General features: G+C 36.9%; 1 protein-coding gene and 1 long non-coding RNA gene across 11 annotated transcripts in view; one reads left to right on the top strand and one right to left on the bottom strand.

Moving 5' to 3' along the window:
* LOC137225094 (uncharacterized) overlaps positions 1-24,501 on the top strand; it is a 44,668-nt gene that overhangs the window by 16,065 nt on the left and 4,102 nt on the right. For 5 of the 8 annotated variants that reach the window (XR_010943683.1, XR_010943688.1, XR_010943687.1 and 2 more), the window contains 2 exons: positions 4,164-4,229; positions 7,529-7,611. This is a non-coding gene — a long non-coding RNA (uncharacterized lncRNA). Of the gene's footprint in view, positions 1-4,163; positions 4,230-4,814; positions 4,862-7,528; positions 7,612-24,501 lie in introns of all 8 variants that reach the window. The other 3 variants (XR_010943689.1, XR_010943685.1, XR_010943684.1) reach the window with 2 other exon arrangements.
* TFRC (transferrin receptor) overlaps positions 7,766-24,501 on the bottom strand; it is a 116,973-nt gene continuing 100,237 nt past the window's right edge. For all 3 annotated transcript variants that reach the window (XM_067738591.1, XM_067738589.1, XM_067738590.1), the window contains exons 7-19: positions 23,328-23,441; positions 21,596-21,694; positions 21,075-21,214; positions 19,425-19,582; positions 18,580-18,699; positions 17,344-17,429; positions 17,054-17,117; positions 15,803-15,870; positions 15,033-15,091; positions 14,755-14,836; positions 12,529-12,750; positions 11,435-11,575; positions 7,766-10,813 (exon numbers count right to left, since the gene is read on the bottom strand). In XM_067738591.1, coding sequence (XP_067594692.1) covers positions 10,571-10,813; positions 11,435-11,575; positions 12,529-12,750; positions 14,755-14,836; positions 15,033-15,091; positions 15,803-15,870; positions 17,054-17,117; positions 17,344-17,429; positions 18,580-18,699; positions 19,425-19,582; positions 21,075-21,214; positions 21,596-21,694; positions 23,328-23,441 — 1,596 coding nt within the window. In that variant the 3' untranslated portion in view covers positions 7,766-10,570. The remainder of the gene's footprint in view (positions 10,814-11,434; positions 11,576-12,528; positions 12,751-14,754; positions 14,837-15,032; positions 15,092-15,802; positions 15,871-17,053; positions 17,118-17,343; positions 17,430-18,579; positions 18,700-19,424; positions 19,583-21,074; positions 21,215-21,595; positions 21,695-23,327; positions 23,442-24,501) is intronic.

Genomic DNA, 24,501 nt, shown 5'->3' with positions numbered 1-24,501 from the left:
AGGGATCCCAGAGCTTGTTTCAGATCATTTGGGGCAGATGGGTTCTTGACACTGTTGGGTATGGGGGCCAGGGTGTCCCACAGGTTACATTGGCCTGCTAGTGGGCAGGGCCACGGCCCAGCTGGTCCCAGGGTAGGGTCTGACCTGCTGGTGGTGGTCTGCAGGGTACAGGATCATAGTTTTCTTGCTTCTGGCGCCTGCCCACTGGTAGGTGGAGCTGGGTCTTGGCACTCTGGTGGGCAGGGCCATGTCTAGAGGCGTATCTAGAGGTGGCTGTGGGCTCAGGAAGTCTTTAGGAATTCTGTTTGCTGATGGGTGGGGCTGTCTCCCTGCCCAGTTAGTTGTTTGGCCTGAGGTGTCCTAGCACTGGCACCTACAGGCTGTTGGGTGGGGCCAGCAGCCACCAGTAGCAGTGCTCATGCAGCTGAATGCCCCCCAAAATGTCTGCATGCAGCCAGTGTCCATGTCCCCAGGGTGAGTTTCAGCCATCTCCCCACAACCCCCGCCACCTCTCCAGGAGGCTCTCTAAGACCAGCAGGTAAGTCTGGCCCAGGCTCCTATCAAATTCCTCTTTTTGCCATGTGTCCTGGTGCACATGAGATTTTATGTGTGCCCTTTAAGAGTGAAATCTCTATTTTCCCCAGTCTGATGGGGCTCCTGTAATTAACCCTGTGGCCTTAAAGCCAAGTGCTCTGGGGGCTTGTCTTCTTTGTGCTGGACCCCTGGGCTGGGGAGCCTGATGTGGAGGTCAGAACTCTCACTCCTGTGGGAGGACCTCTGCAGTGTATTTATTTTCTAATTTGTGGGCCACCCACCTAGGGCATATGAAATTTGATTATATTGCAAGTCTGCTCTTTCTACCCATCTCATTGTGGTTGCTTCTTTATGTCTTTAGTTGTAGAAGGTCTTTTCTTGTAGTTTCCAGTCTTTTTCACTGATGGTTGTTCTGCAGATAGTTGTGATTTTGGTGTGCTTGTGAGAGGAGGTGAGCCTCAGATCTTTCTACTTTCCCATCTTGGCTGCTCTCCTCTTCATTCTTTTTTCTTTCTGCTCTTCAGACTGGATAATTCCAATTGCTTTATCTTTAAGTTCACTAATACTTTCTTCTGTCTGCTCAAATTTGCTGTTGAATAACTCTAGTGAGTTTCTCATTTCTGTTATTTCACTTTTAAGCTCCAGCATTTATTTGGTCCTTTTTATAATTTCTATGTTTTTACTGATATTTTCATTTGTTCTACATAGTTTTCCTGATTTCCTTTACTTCTTTGCCCATGGCTTCCTTTAGCTCATTGAGCATGTTAAGTCAACTGTCTTAAATATCTTTAATAATTCCAGTGTCTGGGCTTCCTCAGGGATGGTTTCTGTCAAAATCTTTTTCCCCCCAGGATTGGGCTATACTTTCCTGTTTCTGTTTCCTGTAACTCTTTTATTGAGAACCAGATATATTGAGCATTATGTTGTTTTAACTCTGAAATCTAATTCTCCCTCTCCTCAGGAATTGGTAAATCTTGCTAGTTGAGGGCTGGAGCCATCGTTGTGACTTCTCCAAACGATTTTTGCAAAGTGTGTATTCCTTGTTTTGTGTGGTCACTGAAGCTTCTGTCTGATATCTCTACAGTCAGCCAGTAAGCTGACAAATATTTCCTCAAATGTCTGGCTCCCAAAGGGAAATACTGTCTCTAATCCCCTGTAAACCACTTAAGTTCATGGGGGTTGAAACAATGGCCAACCTTTGTGCTGGCCCCTCAGTGATCAAAAGCAGCAATTATCAATCAAAACACACAATCCTAATATTTGGAGGACAAGTTTCTTATTGTCCAGGAAGCTGCACCAGGAATATGGGCCACCACCTCTCCTTTCTGCTCCCCGCTTCAGAGAATGGTAGTGGAGGAATGGTAGCCACTATATGAAAGACCAACATTCCCAAGAATTTACTGATTTACCAGTCTCTTCATCAAGCTCTACCCTGAACACTGCAAGTATTTAACTAGACTCCAGAATTCCAAAATAGTTGCTTTAGACAGTTCTTGCCAGCTCAGTAGTTGTTTAGGTGGAGAAATGGCTTCCTTCCCTGACATCATTCCATTTCTTTTTATTGCCAAATAATATCACATTGTAGGCTTATACCACATTTTGTTTATTCATTCATCAGGTAATGGACATTTGGGTTGTTTTCAATTTTTAACTATTATGAATAATGCTTCTATGAACAATCACTTATAAATTTTTGTGTGGACTTGTGTTTTTATTTCTCTTGGGTGTATACATAGGCATGAAATACCTGGGTGTAATGATTACTATTGTTAACAATTATTACTATTATTAACCTTGCATTCCTAGAATAAACCCTACATGGTCATAATATATTATCCTTTTATATATTGTTGGATTCAATTTGCTAGTCTTTTGTTAAGAGTTTTTGCATCTACATTCATGATAATATTGGTCTGTAAATTTTGTTTTTTTAATGTCTTTGTCAGGTTTTGGTATGTTATACTGACATCAATAGTTTCCTCTGCCTCTATTTTCTGAAAAAGTTTGTGTAAGGTTAGTGATAGTCCTTCTTTGAATGTCTGATAGACTTCACCAGTGAAACTGAGTCTAGAGTTTTCTTTATGGAAAGTTACGATAAATTCTGTTTATTTGCTAGAGGGCCATTCAGATTTCCTGATTTTTTCTTGTATTAATTTTGATAATGAAATTTGTTAGTACATTTGTCTACTTCACATAAGTGGTCTAATTTGTTGGCATAAAATTGTCCGTGATATACCTTTACTATCCTTTAATGTCATAGGATCTGTAGTGATAACCTTTTTCATTCTTGATATTGGTAATTGTTTTCCGTCATTTTTTTTTCTTCAGCTAGGGGTGAAGCTAGGGGTTTTTCTATTTCAGTTTTCATTCCAAAGAATCAGATTTTGGCTTTGTTAATTTTATCTATTGTATGATTTTCATGTCATTGATTTTTGTTCTTTATTGTATTTCCTTTCTTCTATTTCATGTGAGCTTACTTTGCTTTTCTTTCTCTAACTTATTAAGATGGAAACTTAGGTCATTGATTTTAGATGTTTTTCTAATATAATTATTTAAAACGATAAGCTTCCCTCTAAGCCATGACTATTCAATAGCACTTTCTGCAGTGATGGAAGTATTCTGTTTTCTGCTGTCCAGTACAGTAGCCACTAGCCATATGTAACTATTGAGCACTTGATATGTGGCCAGTGTGTCTGAAGAATTGAACTTTTGTATTAATTTAAATTTAGTCACATGTATCCAGTGGCTTCTGTAATGAGCAGTGCATCTCCAAGCACTGCTTTACCTGCATCCACAATTTTATGTTGTAATTATCATTAAATTTAAAATATTTTCTAATTTCCCTTGTGACTTCATCTTTTTGATGAATAAATTATTTACAACTGTGCTGTTTAATTTCCTGAGGTTTTGGGGGTTTCTGGATATGTTGTTACTGATTTTAAATTTTTAATTTAATTCCTTTGTGATCAGAGAACACACCATGTATAATTTCAATACTTTTTAATCTGAGCCTTGTAGAGCCCAGCATATGGTCTATCTTGAATTTACCATGCATACCTCAAAAAAAATAGTATTTTGCACTTGTTGGATGTAGTGTCCTATAAACATCAGTTAGATTGAGGTGGCTGATAAAGTGGTTCAGATCTTTGTCCTGATTTGTCTAATTGTTCTAATGACTTCTAAGAAGTGAGTGTTAAATCTACTATGGCAGAATTATGTTTCTCCCCACAATGCTATAAACTTTTAATTCATGTATTTAAGGCTATCAGGCATCCTACATACATATTTATAATTGTACTATCTTCCCAATGAATTGTCCTGTTTATCATGAAACATTCCTATTTTTATCTATGATAATCTTTGTCTTAAAGTCTATTTTTATCTGGTGTTTATATAGCCATTCTAGTCTTATTATGCTAATTTACATGTTCTTTGTTTTCCATCCTTTAACTTTCAACTTATCTGTGTTTTTAAAGTGTTTCTCGTAGGCAGCATTTAAATGAACTTTTTGATTAGAATGTTAACGTGTCACTGATGTAATTATTGATATAGTTGGACCTTGGCATATTTTATTAGTTTTTTGTTTGTCCTCTGTTTTTGTCCTTACCAACTCACGTTTTTTTTTTAAGGTCACTTCTCCCAGCTTTACTCCCATCCACAGTCTGTTTGCCTGTGTTTACTTTTTAAGTCATCAGGTGGGTTTCTTTTCCTTTCTTTTTTTTCTATTTTACTCAGAGTTTATCATCGTAAGCAGTGGAGGGATGGGTTATAGGGGCTTACATTGTGATACTGGAACCAAAACTCCTTTCATGAAGGTTTCACAGCTACTCTCACTTATGCATAGACTACTTTGAAAGCAGACGCAAGAAATTGGTGAGTGTGGATATTTAGAGGGAGAAATTGTGGGGGCCAAGAGGAAAAACTTTTCAATACAGACCCTTCTGCACTTTGACCATTAGTATGTAAACATTTTTCAAAAAAGGCATTAACAACTAGTCAAAATAATCAATCTGGGATGGATTAAACATTAGGTAGTTTGAAGGACAGATGTAGCCAACTACAAAGGCTTTAACTCAAGCACCTAAGAAGGTAAGCCCATTGATAGCTACAAGGAAGATAACGGTATTTGATGTGTTCAATTCCAAGCGAAGGTATATGTTGCAGATAACCAACCATATGTCTCTTCAAATATTTGTTTAGGGCTGCCTCCTGGCCCATCACCTTTCACAAGGCACATTTTCCTTAGAATACAGTCATCTATTGTCTTGATTTTTTTCCAGGCTGTGCACGTGGCTACTAATTCTGACAGGGGAAAGCTTGGACATAGGTGAGGCAATTAAAAGGCTTCCCAATTCTAGTGGCTGCAATTCCTGCAAGCGTACTGAAGAATTCTGGCTGGCACTTGTAGCTACGAGATTCAGTTGTATAATGGTTTTTTTGGTAATTGCTTAGTAGAAAGCCTGTAAAATAAAACCCTTACCAATTATGCCTTTTACTATAGAGCAGCAGTGTCCACTAACCATTAGCTATTGAGCACTCGAAATAGGGGTAGCCCAAATTGTGATGTGATAAGCACAATGGATTTTGAAGACTTAGTATGGAAAAAGGAATATAAAATGTCTTGGCAATAATTTTTAATGTGTACCTGTTAAAATAATAGCATTTTGAATATATTGATTTCAAATATACTAAAATTTCATGTTTCTTTTTAGGTTTTTAATGTGGCTAAAAATTAAAATTAGATAGGTAACTCACCTATTTTGGAGGGGGAGGGGAGACAAAATAGGTCCTGCTAGAGTTTTCTTTTTTTTTAATTGAAGTATAGTTGATTTACAATGTTGTTAGCTTCAGGTGTACAGCAGTGATTCAGTTTTATATATATATTCTTTTTCAGATTCTTTTTCCTTATAAGTTACTATAAAATATTGAGCATAGTTCCCTGTGCTATACAATAGGTCCTTGTTGGTTATCTATTTTATACATAGTATTGTGTTTATGTTAATCCCAAACTCCTAATTTATCCTTTTCCCTCCCCGCTTTCCCCTTTGTTAACCATAAGTTTGTTTTCCATGTCTGTGGGTCTGTTTATGTTTTGTACATAGGCTCATTTGTATCTTTTGTTTTTTGGGTTTTTTTAGATTCCACATATAAGTGATATATGATATTTGTCTTTCTCTGTCTAGCTTACTTCACTTACCATGATAATCTCTAGGTCCATCCATGTTGCTGCAAATGGCGTTATTTCATTCTTTTGTATGACTGAGTAGTATTCCACTGTATATATATACCACATCTTCTTTATCCATTCATCTGTCCATGGGCATTTAGGTTGCTTCTGTCTCAGCTATTGTAGATAGTGCTGGCTATGAACATTGGGGTACACATATCTTTTCGAATTATGGTTTCCTCCAGATATATGCCCAGGAGTGGGATTGCTGGGTCATGTGGTAGCTCTATTTTTAGTTTTCTAATGAACCTCCATACTGTTTTCCATAGTAGCTGCACCAATTTACATTCCCACCAACAGTGTAGGAGGATTCCCTTTTCTCCACACCCTCTCCAGCATTTATTATTTATAGATTTTTTTGATGGCCATTCTGACTGGTGTGAGGTGGTACCTCATTGTCATTTTGATTGGCATTTCTCTAATAATTAGTGATGTTGAGCATCTTTTCATGTGCCTTTTGGCCATCTGAATGTCTTCTTTGGAGAAACATCTATTTAGATCTTCTGCCCATTTCTTTATTGGGTTGTTTTTTTGATACTGAGCTGTATGAGCTGTTTGTATATTTTGGAAATTAATCCAAAACAAAAAGACAACCTACAGAATGGGAGAAAATATTTGCAAATGATGTGACCTGCTAGAGTATTCTTACTGAAAACCAATGACCAATTGGACAACCACATGCAAAAAAAATGAACCATATACCCTTTAGAAAAATTACCTGAAAATAGCTCAGACCTAAATGTTAAATGGAAAACTAAAACTCCTAGAAGATGACACAGGGAAAAACCTAGATGGGTTTGGTGATCCATGAAAGAAATAAGTGATAAGCTGGACTTCTTTAAAATTAAAAAATTCTGCTCTGCAAAAGACACTTTCAAGAGAATGAGAAGACAAACCACAAACTGGGGAAAAATACTTGTAAAACACATATCTAATAAAGGACTGTTGTCTAAAATATACAAAGAAATTCTTAAAACTCAACAATAAGAAAACAAACAACCTGCTTAAAATAGGAGCAAAAGATCTGAACAGACACTTCACCAAAGATATACACTTGGTAAATAAGAATATAAAACATCTTGTCATTAGGGAAATACAAATTAAAATGAGATACCACTACACACCTACTAGAATGGCCAAAATCCAAAATACCGACTCCACCAAATGCTGACAAGGACATGGAACAACAGGAACTCTCATTCACTGCTAGTGGGAATGCGAAATGGTATAGTTACCTTGGAAGACAGTTTGGAAGTTTCTTACAAAACTAAAGATACTCTTCCCATATAATCCAGCAATTGCACTCCTTGGTATTTACCCAAATGAACTAAAACTTATGTCCACAAAAAACCTGTACACGTTTATGGTAGCTTTACTCGTAATTGCCAAAATTTGGAAGCAACAAAGATGTTCTTTGGTAGGTGAATGGAGAAATAAACTGTTACATCCAGACAATGGAATATTATCCAGCACTAAAAAGAAATGACCTATCAAGCCATGAAAAGACACAGAGGAATCTTAAATGCATATTACTAAGTGAAAAAAGCCAATCTGAATAAGCTAGATTGAATGAATTATATGATTCTAACTATATGACATTCTGGAAAAGGCAAAACTATGGAGACAGTAAAAATATCAAGGGTTGCCAGGGGTTCCTGGGAAGGGAAGATGAAGAGGCAGAGCACAGAGGATTTTCAGGGCAGTAAAATTATTCTGTGTCATACCATAATAGTAAAAATGTCATTATACATTTGTCCAAACCCATAGGATGTACACCACCAAGAGTGAATCGTAATGTCAACTATGGACGATAATGATGTGTCAAGTGAGGTTCATTGATTGTGACAAAGGTACTTCTTGGGGGTGGGGCTCTCAGGATGTCAATAGTGGGGGAAACTGGGGTGGGAGCAGTGTGCAGGCAGGGAGTATATGGGACCTCTCTGTACTTTCTGCTCAGTTTTCCTGGGAACCTAAAACTGATCTAAAAAGTCTATTAAAAATGACAACAGTGTTCAAGCATTTTATTAAATCAGATAAGGAATCTCCACATTGTTGCACATACCAGATTGTATACAATTATAAGGGCATATCACTTGTTTACGAAGACACAGCTGAGCAGTAAGTTGACAAGTCTAATAAACCATGTTTAGCCAACTAAAATTTCAAGAACATTCAAAAGGAAACACAATAAAGGTCATGCAAGTTCTAGAATAGTGAATCATGACAAAGCTCATTCATTATATGCTTTACCTTCAAAATGCACATGACATCTAAAACAAAAAAAATCTGAAGACCAGTTGGTTGTCACTAGTCAGATACATATTTCATTCAGGAATATTAAGCCCCTTACCACTACTGACTTGTTTGATTGTAAATAACTTAGTCCTAACTACAGAAAAGTTTTCTGAAGAGATTTACTGTTGTAAAATATATGCCCATTGTTCATAATATGCCTTGAAGCCACTGAACTTTCATTAAAATACGATAAAGAATGATACTCAAACCAGGAATCCCAGCTATGACCTTTTCACTTACCACTAAATATCAGTTCAAGATAAAACACCGTAAAGACTAAAATAGACTGTGAATGGTCAAATCAGTGAGACCGTATTAATCTACATCTATTTTAACTTACATAAAGGACACTAAGTTTAAGAACCTGAAGAGACCCTATGGAGTTTTTCTTAGGCGACAGTATTGAACTGCCTTAGAACAAACAGCTGATTATCAGGTTTATAATGATGGCTGAGTAGAAAAGAAAGTCCTAACTGATGTAGCCTCAAACTTATTTGTTCAAATCTATGTTTAACTTATAACCACCAAATCCTAATGGTTGGGGAGACATGATCAAATACCTTTCTGCAAGCTTCATCTCCCCACACCCTCCACTCCTCCCTCCCCCCCAAACTCCTATATAAGTTTCCCCTGCTTTAAGCTAGAAGGTCAATTCTGGATTCAAACTTGTATGAACTAAGTTTATAGGAGATAACATGCAAATAAGGGGATAAAGTTAAATTCATTTGACAACAGCAAACATTATAAATGTATGCCACTATCCCGCTAAACAGAAGACCTGGGGAAACCACAAATATAACAAAACACAACGTTAGGTTTAAAAACAAAGACTCTTGAAGGAAGTAATTTTATTTTACAGTGGTTGAAGTTATCCACCAAATGCTTAATGACCTCCATGTTTCTGCAACTAAAACTAAAAGAGAATTATAGGGAGCTGGGAATACATGTTAGATACTAACGATCTTCAAGCTTTGAAGACGTCATTGCATGAAGAAAATTATGGGAAACACTGTTCCCGATAATTACGTACACCCTTAGTGTAACATATGGAGATCACTGTCTCCGATATAGACACTGTGGTAGGCAAAAACTACCTTGTTCTTTATACATTATGGAAGACACTGCTCCCGATAATGTGAGTTAGGTTTGTGACAAAGGTACTGGAAATTTTGCAAAATTCGAATTAAAGTTACACCTTGGATAAATTGAGCTGTAAAATTTTGCATGTATGAGTACGATCACAGCTTTTAAGTGACATTAATTTATAACTTGGTCACAATTCACTGCATTCAGGGGAACTGCTGTTTTTATCTGATTAGCTACATAGAAATTTAACTTGATTAGCAACCACTAATTAAATTTAATTCTTCTCCAAGACTTAGCTTTATAATTTTATTTGGCTTGCGGTTGTTTTCTAACACCCGTAAGTGTCGACCACAAATGCAAAACTTCCAGTATCTGTTGGGTTTTATTAGCAGATGCTGCTATTATTTAAAAAAAAAACGACAGTATAACTGTCATAATTATGGAAGGCACTGCTTCCGATAATTATCTTCTATAAAAAAAACACCATTTATAGTGAACTCTGTCACTGATAAATAAACAATAAATATCTCAGTGCCAAAATGACAGGAAGCTTTTCCAAAAAATTAACACTTTGGCCAAAATTTGGCAGTGTGTTCTTTAAAGTCTGACGAACTGAGTTTGAAATTAAACACCTAAAACTTGGTTCTCTTTCAAAATACGTCGGAAAAAACGAAAACAAAAAAACTAACAAAGGTTTATGGGACAAGGGACAGAGGAAGAGAAAATATACTAGGTCTTTGGCTTCTGGTCTCCTCTTTTCATACATAATCTTGAGGTTAACACATTAAGGCCTTACTCCTGTGATAAAGAGTTGAGCCTCCTTTTATGCAGCGGAAGGACCTCTATTTCAGACCTCACTGGCAAGAAAACAAGTCCCATCTCTTCTGAAAGTGAACTGTTTCACTTTCAGATGTGGAAACGAGCTAAATCCTTAAAGAAGGCAGAGATCTCATGTGGAGAGTAAAGCCTTACAGCCTGGGATCTCCTATATAGCATCCAGTGAAGGTGGAGAATCACATTAAGCTACCACTTTCCACCTTCAGCAGATATCACCTTCCTCCTCCAATTCAAAAGATACCAGTTCACGTACTTAGGATTTAGAGGAATAGTTCACATAAATGGTTCTGACTTTTTCATAACTGTAACAGGAAAGAGGCAGTTACCATTACAAAGCACTTAAAACCCTAGAGATAATCAGAGAAAATATTCTATCGTGAACATTTTTTTAAGTGGTTAGTCACTTTAACTTGAAGTGCAGGTACCTACCCTGTATTAAAAGCTGCTGCCTAAAGACATCTATTAGTACCAAGATTGGGTAGAATTTTAACAATATTAGGTTTTGTAGCCCTACTGAAAATTTAGCACAACCAACACAAGTCTAGGAACCACACTACCCTGATGTTCTTATATAAGTTATAGGTATCACATTTAAAATTCATTGTCAATGTCCCAGATGTCACCAGAGAGGGCATTTGCAGCTCCCTGAATAGTCCAAGTTGCTAGAGCCAACTGGTTTTTCAACAGTGTTTCATTAAAAGCACCGTTATTTTTCTGCCGCAGCTTTAAGTGCTCTAGTAAAGCTGACAGAGTGTGAGAGCCAGAGCCCCAGAAGATATGTCGGAAAGGAGACTCTCTTGGAGATACGTAGGGTGACAGGAAGTGATATTCCACCTACGAAAACAAAACATACAAGGGAGCTTACACAGTGCTGTGACTTTTGTTGTGAGGGAAGGACCTGATAGAGTAAAACAACTGTCATTCTCTCACTTCAAATGTTAAAATTTCCCTGAACTTAAGAATGTTGAGAACAGGCTACTAATCTTCTAATGTTAAAATTGTAAAGCAACTTGTCAATTCCTTTGTAAACTCTAACTGCATTGGGTATTTTTTTTTTTTTTTTTTTTTGGTCAGAGCCTATATAGGGAAGGTTTACAAGTTTCCACTGTAATGCAGTCTTCTGCTTCTTACAAGCAGACTAGGCTAAAAGCAGCTAAGGGCTAAATTAAACAGAAATACAGAGAAAATGACAGCTAAAAACCATTAATGATCCCTTCTTTAAAATGTTTTTAAAGCCTAAAAAAGTTAATATGACGTCAAATGTCTTTTGTATTTCCAGTTTAGATATGTTGGCTTTATACCTTGCTAATAAGTAAAAGTTAAAATTTGTGCTGAATTCTAAAGCAGCAAAGGATTTTAGGCTCCTGGAATTATTACTCTACTTTTTAGAAACACAAGATTTACCAATTAAAAATGCACATACTTGAATTCCTCCTTTTCTAAGGGTTTACGTACTTTCATGATACGGTCATTGATCTCCCTCATGACAAATCTGTTTGTCCTCTCAGCATTCTTATAATCTGTTGTTAGTCTAGACGTAGCACGGAAGAAGTCTCCACGAGCAGAATACAACCACTGTAGATTCAGACCCATCTCCTGAAGCAGAAAGACATTAAACTCACTATTTATTAGACGTTATATTTCTAAGGATGTTATTCTATATACCTTTCTAAATTTAGGTGTACTAACTGAAATGATTCTGATAGAAGGGGGTGAGACTCACAGACAAGCTCAAGCCAGCAAAAGCTAGACTTAACCATCTTGTACAGGAGGTTCCAAGCTTTATAAACTCGTAACACACTCATATTTCAGCTCAGCAGATAGTACAGTTATCCATTCTTAGTCTCATAAGAAAACCATCCTCATCAAGAAATGTAACATAATGTACTTAGTAAAAGTATATAATCCTGTGTAGTATATTCTTTCCGGTTCAATTTCCCTTTGGTGGCAAACTTCAAACATTTTGGTTCAGTGAACTTCAAAATCTAGTTATTTCCATCTGGTAAGTCCCAGTTTCTGATCAGTTACAATTAGTTTCAAGTAAGCCAATCCTAATAATTAGGATTCGGTTATCAATGATTTACTTCATTTAAGGGATCTGTTAAATTGACTTCTAGTACCATAAAAGCCACTTATTAATTAATTTGGTTTTATCAAATGTTTGAATATTAGACACAAAGGATCAACACTAAATAACACTTGAACCACTGGCTATGTTCTCTCTCCATCCATGTCATCTCTGCAAGGCACATGTGGCCCAAACTCATAGGTTCAGAGTCATAGTTGAGATCTTTATATTCTCTAGGCTCAAATTCTTTATGGGTTGCTTGGAATACATGAATGAGAGAAAGCTTAACACCATTTTAGATTCTGAAAGACTTGCTGTGGTCTATCCTATATCTATAACCTTCATCCTCCCAACTTCCCTTTCAAATGAGTTATGGATCCTAAGCAAAATTATACTTCAGTTCACTTTAAAACAGCTAAACATTATTCTTCAAACTGCTTGATACTTCGGCAGTAAGAACCTGATTTTAGTTAGTGCTCACCTTTATGTCTGCTCTGAACTGGTTCATTTCTCTCACAAACCAAAGTATTTTGTCATTATACATCTCATAGTTCAGGTTCAATTCAACATCATGGGTAAGTTTAATCACAAGCAGACCGGCTACTTCTGCTGCTGCACGTGCCATTTTGTTCAACTGAGGAACATTCTGATTCAGTACCTCATAGGTATCCATGGGAGTACCCAAATAAGGGTAATCTGTGTCCTGGAAGACAAAGGTAGGTTAATGTACTCAGGTGGGTTGTAAGACTAGGAACCTCACGTTCTAGTTTCCCCATCAAAGTAATAGTAACTGTAATTCTTCCTTTGCTTCTAATATATTCCTACTCCAACTTTGTCTCATATCCACTACTTTAAGAAGATACGGCTTTTCCTAGTTCTTCTGAACCTAGCCTACTCCTGGAATGATTAGTTTCTTCTAGGTTCCACAGAATCCCTGTTCAATCACATCACAGACCCTAAACAGATTTCTAGCCAAATTCCTTGAGGCTATATCCTTATTCCCTTCTCTCTGGGAAGTTTGGCCCATATTAATGAGGAAAGAGGAGAGCACACGTGAAATGTACTTTCAATATAAAGTGTTACTTTTAGACAAAAATTTACCTCCTTCTTCATGCAGCATTCATCCATTCATACATGTTACCTTTCTAACAAGACCATTGGATGCTCACAAGAACTCCTCTCCACTTTCACTGGACAACTTTAGTAGCTCTTTTTTTTTTTTTGCGGTACGCAGGCCTCTCACTGTTGTGGCCTCTCCCGTTGAGGAGCACAGGCTCCGGACGTGCAGGCTCAGCGGCCATGGGTCACGGGCCCAGCCGCTCCGCGGCATGTGGAATCTTCCCGGACTGGGGCACGAACCCATGTCCCCTGCACCGGACTCTCATGTCCCCTGCAGGCGGACTCTCAACCACTGCGCCACCAGGGAAGCCCCTAGTAGCTATTTCTTCAACTCTATTCCCTACCACTGTCCCCGGTGATAATCTCATTGCCAAACCTTTGGTTTGACCTCGATTCTTTACTTTCAGACTGTATATATCTGTATTACCTATACCTCTGAACCAGCACTGCTAGGAATCATTAAGAAGTTTTTAAAAAAAAACATGACTTCTGAAGGTCAACAGAAATCATCCATAAGTTTCCTCAACCCTAGGACCTGACAGTTCTTCCTAAAGTACTAAATAGACATAATGACCAGATATTTCAATACCATTCATACTGTTGCTCTAGCAGAAAGTCAGGGGAATTCCAGCTATGTTAATCTCCAAATCCAGATCTTTCATCACTCCGTCACTTCACACCTTTCCGTCCTAGTTCCAGGCTAAAACACCCAGTGGTAAGAAGTCTATTAAGGACCTGGCCTCTACAGCATCATCAATTTAATGCCGAAGTCAACAGCTTCCACCCTGACCCCTTAGACTAACTCTGGGATCTCTTCACACCTCCGAAGAGCCTGCTACGGAGCTGGTCTTCCAACTCTAGCCTTCAGCACAGAAGCCTTCATCATGCTTTTTACTCTGCCTGGTTTTTAGTGCCTTCTAACTGGCTCTTGTACCAAGTCAATTTTGTTTTCCAACTTGGTCAGTTCAAAGTTCTGTCTCTTAAAAATCTTACCTCTGTTTGGTTTTTCTGCCTTTATCTATAATCCCTGCTTAAGAGACTAACATTTCAGGATGAACATCTACAACCATATTTCAACAGGCATCAAGAACAGTATTATCCTGTAGAACTTTGTTTGAAGGAAATATTCTATACTGCACTGTTCAGTAGATGGCCTTATTATTAAAACTCATCATGGGGCTTCCCTGGTGACGCAGTGGTTGAGAGCCTGCCTGCCGATGCAGGGGACACGGGTTCGTGCCGGGAAGATCCCACGTGCCGTGGAGAGGCTAGGCCCGTGAGCCATGGCCCCTGAACCTGCGCGTCCGGAGCCTGTGCTCCGCAATGGCAGAGGCCACAACAGTGAGAGGCCCGCACCGCAAAACAAAAACAAAAAAGCTCATCATGCATAACTGAAGAAGTTTAGCAAATAAACTCAAATGCTAACTAAGCTGAGATTAAAATTCTGTCTTAAGACTGATAATAAGGGACATTACAATAACTGCACGTATCTAACTTCTCAAAACATACTAAGCACTCTAGGAAACTTGGCCTCAAAACTGACGAAAGAAGATCTAAGATATAATGCCGTAGCGTTCTTCAGACTTACCTCACAAAAACAGAAAGAGACTGCTGGGATTCCAGAATATGCAAGGAAAGGGAAAGCAGCATTATCAAAAGAAAGTTTCTCGCTGCAAGAAAAGCAGGAATGTGTTTTTAGAAAGTTATCTAAAGAAAAAGACTGTGCTACATGCAACCCTACCCCACCCCCAAGTAAATTTTAACTCACTGCAAGGTTATGTTTAAACCTCTACCTAACACAGTAGGTGCTACTTACTGAGTGACTCTGCTTTTCTATTAGCTATTCATTCACTTATCTCAACTTACACTTTGTTGATCCAGTTGCTATCCCGATATAGAGAGAGCCCAGTAACTGGATGTTTCACCTGTAAAATAAGACATTATTTTATCATTACAGTGAACCTTTCTGGACTTATTCATTCCTGCTAGTCACTAACATTTTTCTCTATAAACATTTATTAAAAATATTAAATTTTTTATTATATCTTCTTGAAAAAAATTTAAGACAGTTAAAACAATCCCAAATTTCTGAAGTTACTTCTACTAGGCTCGTGCTGTTAGTTCCTCTAGTTATGGTGAGAAAAAAAAAGTTTTCCTTCTTAACATTTTAAAGGTGACTTCCCCACAGTTTTAAAAGCCCTCTCTAGTCTTTATGATCTGCCTCTCTTCTTTCTGGTTTCTTCCTTCCAGCACATTTTATACTACTGCCAGCCTAACCTGCAAGCACATTACTGCCCTGTTGGAGACCCTATAGCAATCCCTAGTTTCCCATGGGATCAAGGTCAAGTTCCCTGACCCTTATTTCTCTCCAACTTCAGTCACTCCAATATATTGTCTCTAATCCCATCAGGGAAACTTTGTTCCTCACTCATTCACATGTCTGTTTTTATTCAATGACTATCTCATCTGGCCTTCTTATTTAAGTCTCAGGTATGGTTCAAGTTCATTTAAACCTTCCTTAACATTCTGACTCTATAGATAACCTCTGTGGGCACCTACAGTTTAAATATCAATGTTTTTCAACTTAATTTTTTGTCTAATTTATATTACACTTTCATAAGTAGGTATACACTCACATCTTGCATCATCTTCTCAATAAGCGAATACAACAGTGGGCTGGAAGAAACTTTGAACTTGCTGGTACCTGCAAAGAGATTATTTTAACATTGCTCTTTCTTTAGTCAAGCAATTTGCACAGTGCTACTTCTATAAAACTACTTGGCAAACAGGAAGACAATAACCTAGATCAGTGGCATATACAACAACTATCCTCTTAATGAAGTAGATTAAAAAAAATGGTTGGGTCAAGCTCTTTCGTGACTGATAACCCTAATTTCACTCAACTGAAGCTCTTACTCCTTGAGTTTGCATATTTAATGTTAATGACTTGTTTTTCTGGTATCTTTTTGGTTCACCCATGTTAGGGTAGGCATCTATTAGCTACAGTAAGCTTGCTATATTCAGTACATTCTGCTGCAAAGGTAAAATGGCAATAATGACTAACCTAATAAATTTCAGTTTAATTATAACGCCTTTTTATTCCCAAAGTAGACATTTCATTACTCTCCAGTTCATCCACTAGCTACATCTGTACGTTAAATAACACCGAACTCTTTCAGAAGTCTGATTACCTTGTATTTCTATCCATGATGCCACAATCTAGCAAGTTGTGAATTAGTCTCTAGAAATAATACCATTCTATTGATATGGTTTAGTTCCTTCTGGTCCAAAGTAGAGAACTAGTGGTTCTCAAACTTTAGTGCAACTGAATCACCTAAAGCACTTGTTAGAACACAGTTTGCTGGACACTATGCTCCAGATTCTGATTCAAAAGGTCTGGAGTAGGGCCTGAAATTTTGCATTTCTAACAGCTCCCAGGTGATCCTGATGCTGCTTATCTGGGACCACATTAAGACCATTGCTCTAGACAAGGCAGTCTGTACCCATTCTATAACTTAATCCACTATTTAAAAGGAAGCTAGGGCTTCCCAGGTGGCACAGTGGTTGAGTCCGCCTGTCGATGCAGGGGACACGGGTTCGTGCCCCAGTCCAGGAAGATCCCACATACCGCGGAGCGGCTGGGCCCGTGAGCCATGGCCGCTGAGCCTGCGTGTCCGGAGCCTGTGCTCCGAAACGGGAGAGGCCACAACAGTAAGAGGCCCGCGTACCGCAAAAAAAAAAAAAAAAAAGGAAACTAAGTTAATCTTTTGATCTGGTTATATCCAATGTAAATTGTAAAAAATAACAAGTGCTGCTTTAGAAAGCTTTCTTCTACTATTCTGTAAGTAGTTTATAAATTTATAAACAGCTAATGAAAGGATACTTACCAAGAACAGCTTTATCCAGGTTAATGTAAGTGAAAGCCTTTAAATGCAAGGAGGCAAGGTATCCCTAGAAGAGAAGGAAAAATACAAATGTACTAATATGTATTAACTTAATTATCACAGACAGTAGCTATTATTAGGGATTTCTGTTTAAGTTTGGATTCTATTGAAACTAAATATACAAAGGTAAAAGTGATATAATCACATTTAAAAGAGCATGGTTTCTGGAAGACAGCTTAAGCCAATACAAGTTCGAGTGCCCATTCTGGGTATGGATGATATATAGATAATACCTCTAGCCATTCAGTGGCACCAATAGCTCCAAAGTCTCCACCACTCCAGCTGGCAAAGACAATGCTCCTGCTGGGTTTAAACTGACCTAAAAGACAACAGAAAGTTAGTTTTGTCTTGGTAAAGGTTATAGGTAGGTAACTGACTTAAGATGAAATCAGAAACTTCTAATTCAAGCCTGCAGATTCAGAAATATTTCTTTTCCTTTTGAGGCCCCAGGTGAAAGAACCAAAAAAAGAAATAGAAATAAAATTTTAAAGTAATATAGCAAAGAACAGGATAGGAGATCATTTGAAAATAAGATCTTAAGTACATAGTAGGGACCAGCTTCCTAGACCTCACTCTTTTACCCTCCATTCTTTGAGTCCCTTATAACTTCCAGACCAAGAGATATTTGAAATCACAGCCAAAGTATCTTCTTTGAAAACAATTTGCCTAGAGGTAAGTCACTTAAAACACTAGATTACTTTAAAAACAACTGTTTGAAATAAAATTAAAACTCACAAATTCAAGTTTAGGAAAAGAGTGAGTTTTCAGAAAAATTACATTAATGACAGCTCCTTTGGGGGTTTTATGTGCCACTACCCTCCATCCCTCCCCCTCTCCTGGGTATATACTTTTCTGCATTAATGTACTTTTGTATTCAAGTTAAGCACTGCAACTTACCCTATGACGCAAAGATTCATGAATGTGGTGGGGGTCTGCATGTGGGTGGGTACAAAAGAGTGGCAAGTACTATGGGAGAAAGGCTTGAAAGGAAGCCTTTCTTACATAAACAAATTATATACTATATAATATTATATATTTATAAATCAAATATATAAATACATATTCTATGTTGTATTTATAAATATTTAAGTTATATATTATCATTTTATAACAAAACTATAGAACATTAGTGCAAAGGTATGACACTGCTTGCTTTCAAATAGATTCCTTAGGGACCATGTTAGATTTGCCGTATCATTCTGGATATGTCAAACTAAGAATTTAGGGCCCAATATAATGCTTTCCAGCATCTCAAAGAAACTCATGATTCCCAGTACAATGAAGGCACTGCACAGAAAGCTGTTTCCAAGTCAAAGGCAGATACAACAAAAGGCAACCTGCTTTGTACTTAAGAATTCAGGGTCTAACACAAGTGAACCATAAGAGTGTAGGCAAAAGTGAGCAAAGCATATTATAACATTTAGAAATACAGTACATAGATGTTCAAGTTCTCAAAATTTGTACTCTACCTTTTAAGACCATATCAGAAAGTATCTGGGCAAGTTTCAATAGGAGACTTGTTCCTACACTGGACTTTGCAGCTCCAGGACCCCAGGCATCCCTCTGGGCCCCTACTATAACATAGCGATCTTAATTAAAAAAAAAAAAAAAAAAAAAAGATAAATTATACAATCAGCTTTTAAATTGTTTTCTAATATTGAAGTCTAGAGTAAGCACATTAGTAGAAGGGTAACAATGTAGTATACGTATTAAGGGTAAGAGAGCCTTCCTTCAGATCTGACTTAGGACTCTAGGGATTAAAAAATTCACATGACAATACTGATCTCTTTTCCCTTATTCATACTGCTACTCTTTTTTCTACATTACCAATAAGGTTACTCACTGACTACTTATTTGTGCTAGTTGTCTAATAAGCACTGAAGTCCAAGGGCTTTCCTTACCAAATATTATTATTTGATGGCATTCAGATACATTGGCAGACTACAGCCTGCATGCCCATATTGTCCATGGCTATTTTTATGCTACAATGGCAGAGTTGAAGAGTTGCAGTGGAGACTGTATGGCCTGCAACATGTTTATTATTTGCCCCCTTAAGAAGAAATTTGCTTACCTCTGGTCTATTTAATAACTTACAAGAGATTTTCTAGTCATAATGGTCAGTTTTTGACAAGTTAATTTCCTAGGGCCTTATTACCTCCCACTAAAACTGACACCTGAACAGTTCCTTTAGGACAGATAAGATTTAGCATTTCAGGAAACCAAGCCAAGTCAGCCTTCCTGCACTCCCTCCCTCTGGCCACATCCTTAAGAGTAAGGAAAACAAAACAAACGAAAACCCCCCAAGGATCTTTACCTGCTTCTTCAAAGCCCTTAATAACTCCAAAGATGTTAAAAATTCTTATCTCTTTCAGCACATTGTTCACAGTGAGCTTCACATTCTTGTTCTGTGAGGATACCAGCTTACATGAAGAGTCTAATCCCCAAATAGGAGGACAGTCTCCTTCCATATGTCTAGAAGTAGAAAACAGAGATCAGAGTTCTGAGTTATTGTTAACCTCCCCCCAGTTTACAAAGTCAGTCCTTCCTACTGTCCAGTAAAGTTCTAGGTTAAGAGGACATATAAACAGAACATACAAAATTATTCACTAGTGGCCAAACATTTGTGTTTTTACTCTGATCTGTAGGCGGTCATTTGAAAATCATGAGTTACTTCCTAATTTAACCAATGTTTTCTAAAAGTATTACCTATCCCATCTGATGTGTGCCTTTCTGCCAGAGACATAGCTACAATTTACATTTGAAATAGATTCCAAGATGGACTCGGAAGGAAGTTCTTATACATAAAAGTCCATTAATATATTCTCCTGTTTCCTAACTCTCCACTAACAAGGGTAGTATACATTCTTATTTCAGTTAAGAAAGAATACTCTCATGCTGCTGGTAGTTCGGTTAGATATCTTCCCCTACCTGATTCCTCCTGTGTTATTCAAACACTGACTACTCTAAAACGGCTTACTTACATAAATATGTCAAAACATCATTACTCCCCACTACACAAGAAGATAAGGGGCTGGCTTCATAGGTTAGGAAAGACTTGTAGATGGTAGGAAGAATTAACTGATTCTCAGTTTGATTTTAGTCAAAAAGAATCATCCATTACAAAAACCTCTTAAACAGCATTATTAATAGCCATATAGGATATTTGAAAGTCCTTACATGTAGATGGCTCTTCATTTGATACCAGTAACCCTGCTAAGTAGAATATACTTTATAGCTATCCGATTAAGTCAAAGAAACATGATCAATGGGGTTAAGAGTGACTTGTTCTATGTCACATAGCAAATAAATGCTCACATGAGTTTTGAAACTAGACTGACATCCCATGCCAATACCAGGTGGGGAATATATCCAGATCAAGATAAAAATTAATGACATGTACTCTAATCAGACTGAGTTCTATTTCTAAAGAGGGTACTAATACACTAGGGAGATATCCAGAAGGACTAATCATGACTATAAAGCATCTGGAAACTGTCATGAGAACTGAGGATATTCAATCTATAGACAAGGAAACTTGAATCATTCTGTTGCTTCAAAAGAAAATCCAGAACTAATGAGTGTTCCAGGGAATACGATTTCAGCTCAATACAAATTCTTATAGATCTCCAATAATTGGACGGGTTGCCATAGGTAACAAAATGCTTTACCACAGGAAGTACTTAAGCAGAAGCTATGCCAGGAATATTACACAAGAAATTCACTGGGTGGATTGAACAAGGACTCCTTGAGTTTATAAATCCAATGTCTATTATTAAGATCACTTTATGGAGGAAAAATTTCATTTTTATCTACACCAAGTTAACAGCTAACCATCCTCAAAATGTCCAAAATGTGGAAAATTATAGCCAATTGTTTTAAGATTTTATCAAATCAACAAATTATTATTATTTCTCCCTAATCATAAAACCTGACCCTGCATTACAGTTTTCAAATGAGAACTTACTGAAATAGCTTTTCTGCACCAGCTCTGGAAATTGTTTGGACAGGGATGTTAGGCAATCCTGATGACTGAGATGGTGGAAACTGAGTGTGATTGAAAGAAGGGAATCCAGGTGTGTAAGGGTCACCTGTTCCCAGATGAGCCTAGTAAAACAAAAGAATAATTAGCTCAGGCATTTATTCAAGAAATCCCTATAAGATTCAAATTCAGTATGGGGCTATAACCTGAGTTTGGTTTAGCACCTTAAAGTTTGAAAGTCTGAGTGGTTCTATAATATGTGACTCTTACTTTTATATGGCATATGTCAAATTCTCAATTCAAGATACGACTGATAAAGTACTTTTAGCAATAAGTAATAATTAGGTCTCAAAGTCATGTAATTCATCTTCTCACTTACTGCTAAAACTCTCCAAGGGAAAAAGAGTATTTAAGGATGGCACAGTTCTCTTTCTATTAATGTAGATGGAATCCAGCAACAATTTGGAGAACCCAGTAACTCATTTACTCAAGAAATAAAAACTCACATGTCCAAAAACTGGAAGATCTGCATTAACAATGGGAAATTTAGTCTGGTCCATGTATATCAAGACACCGATTGCATTTAAACTTTCAGCATTTGCAGCCTAAAGAAAAACAGGTAAAGCTCAGAAAATGAAGATCTAATCAACCAAAATTAGAAGAATACATACTGAACTTATACTGAAAGACAAAGGGTTACAGCAGACTACACCAGTACTCCCAATGTTTCAAATAGCTTATATGTTTAGAAAAAAATACTTGCCTTAAAATTTAACTTTTTTAAAAAATTTAACTGAAATTTTTAATGAGATAATTGTAGATTCATTTGCAGTTTTAAGAAGTAATAGAGATCCATTGTAAACTTTGCCCAGTTTCTCCCATTAGTCAAACTTTGCAAAACTATAATGTAAGAGCCTGAATATTAACATTGATACAATACAATCCACTAATATTATTCAGATTTCCCCAGTTTTACTTGTACTCATTTCTGTGTTTGTGTGTATTAAGTTCTAAACAATCAAAATATTGAACAATTAGTTTTAATACCACAAAGATCCTTCCCATTGCCATTTGATATCCACACCCACTTCCTTTCCACCCTCAACTCCTGGCAACCACTAACCTAACCTCTCCTCCATTTCTAAAATGTTGTCATTTCAAAAATATTATATACTCAAAAAGCTAAACAGAGTTACCATATGACCCAGCAATCCCACTCCTAGGTAGATACACAAGAGAATTAGAAATATCTATTCACATAGAAACACGTAAATGAATGTTTATTGTAACATTATTAATAAAGCCAGAAAGTGGACACAGCCCGAATGTCCATCAATTGACAAGTAGCCAAGCAAAATGTGGTATATCCGCACAGTAGAATTCTATTCAGCCAAAAAAAGAAATGAAGTACTGATTAATGCTACAACATGGATGAACCTTGAAAACATTATGCTAAGTGAAAAGAAGCCAGTCAAAAGACGCAAAATATTGTATGAGTCCCTTCATATAAAATGTCCAGAAGAGGCGAATCCATAGAAACAGAGAGTAGATTAGTGATTGCCAGGGACTAGGAGCGGGGAATGGGGAGTGACTGCTGCTGGGTATAGGGTTTTTTTAGGGGACGATGAAAATATTCTGGAATTAGATCATGGTGATTGTTGCACAACCTGTGAATATACTAAAAACTGAACTATACACTTTAAAGAGTGAATTTTATGGTATGTGGATTAAACTCAATTTAAAAAGTAAAAAAGAAACAATTCAATGTGGCTGCACAACAAAGTTTAACTAACTCTTAAGGAGAGTTCAGAAGATAAGAGAAATAATAAAAACCCATCCAAAACAGCCACTGTCTTTCCATTCTAAGCCCTGTGTAGGTGACTTTTAATTTTCCTTTTTAGAAAACATAGTTATAACTGAATTTTATATATATAATATATTCTATATATAACTCAGTTACATAGACACAATTTAAACTTCTTTCACTTAAGCATTTCTGATTATTGCATTTTTATTGAAAGACAACGACTGCAAAATACTCCAAGTGGATATGCCAGTTTTGGAAGTATCCTATAACTTTAGATAACTGGAACTTATTTGGTTTGCAGAGTACTTTAATAAATTATATTATCAGGTATGAGAGTGTAAGACAGATGGTTTTCAGAATGTAAGAAAATTAACAATACCATTTAGCTGAAGAATGTTATGGTACCAATGTATTTAATAACTCATACTCACCTTTTCAGCAAAAGTAATTTTCCCTGCTCTAACAATCACTAAAGATCCATTCACAGGCATATTTAAATCCTCAAAGTCTTTTTTAGTGCCAAAATTAGCATGGATCAGTTTACCCTAGAATAAAGACATTAGATTCAATGAGCATTATGGTATCAGAATAGCGACAGAGTCTGCCACCAAATATTTTACAGGTCAAACCCAAGAGAGAAAACCAAGAGAGAAAAAAATGAAGGCCAAGGCCAGGAAAGAATATATGAGAGTTCTAAAGTCAAAACTGGTCAGGGTTAACAGGAGTGAAGTCAAGATTTCTGGTCTCCTATATTCATGCCATTTATTATCTTATGATGCCTTTAATTAACATTGATTATTTACATCAATTAATTTACATTGCTTCAGATATTTGGGGGGAAGAGAAAGGATAATAAGATATCCTTAAGCAAAGAGACATCTATCAATATAAATATGGTAGGCTAGCCAAGGCAGTACCAATTACATAATGTTCCCACACTTGAACTCCAGACAATTGAGGACATAAGAATTAACTAAAAGTTCTGTTAATAAATCTGTCTGAAAATTGTTTTATAATAAAATGACTTGCATAGATCAACTTTTAGATGTTTTTATAAGCTGTTATCATAATGCTCCTAAACTCTATCAGAGTTCAGACATACAGCTATAAACTGACATTAACAACCAAATATCTAAATATAGAAAGCTCAGAGGTGAACCAAAACTCTCCACGTTCTTTAACAGAACAATCTACCCGCCTCCAAACCACTGGCTTGTGGGAAAGTGATACAGCACAGGTAAAGCAGGAAGGCAGAGAACAACCCTAAAACTTCATTTGGCTCAGAAGGCAGTTTTTAGATAGACCCCAGCATATAAATATGTGGTTTTTAACCTAAAAAACCTAGATAGATCTATCTAGGTGTTTTTTAATTTCTATAGTAGTTTGGCCATATTTGCCTAAATTTTAAAAGATCAAGCATTAAAGAACCAAACTAAGATTAGACTCTAGCTGAGACAGTTATTTATATCTGTCCCCACATAAGGGGGTACCTGATACATGAATTCATTTAGTAAATACTACCATGTGTCAGGCACTGTCCAAGACTCTGGGACATAGCAGAACATGAAACCAACCCCTAGCCCTTCATGTAGTTTACATTCTAGT

Source organism: Pseudorca crassidens, chromosome 5 (genome assembly GCF_039906515.1).
Source record: "Pseudorca crassidens isolate mPseCra1 chromosome 5, mPseCra1.hap1, whole genome shotgun sequence".
NCBI classification, from domain to species: domain Eukaryota; kingdom Metazoa; phylum Chordata; class Mammalia; order Artiodactyla; family Delphinidae; genus Pseudorca; species Pseudorca crassidens.
The sequence above is the reverse complement of the archived record's forward strand: the minus strand, read 5'-3'. Positions and strand labels throughout refer to the sequence as shown.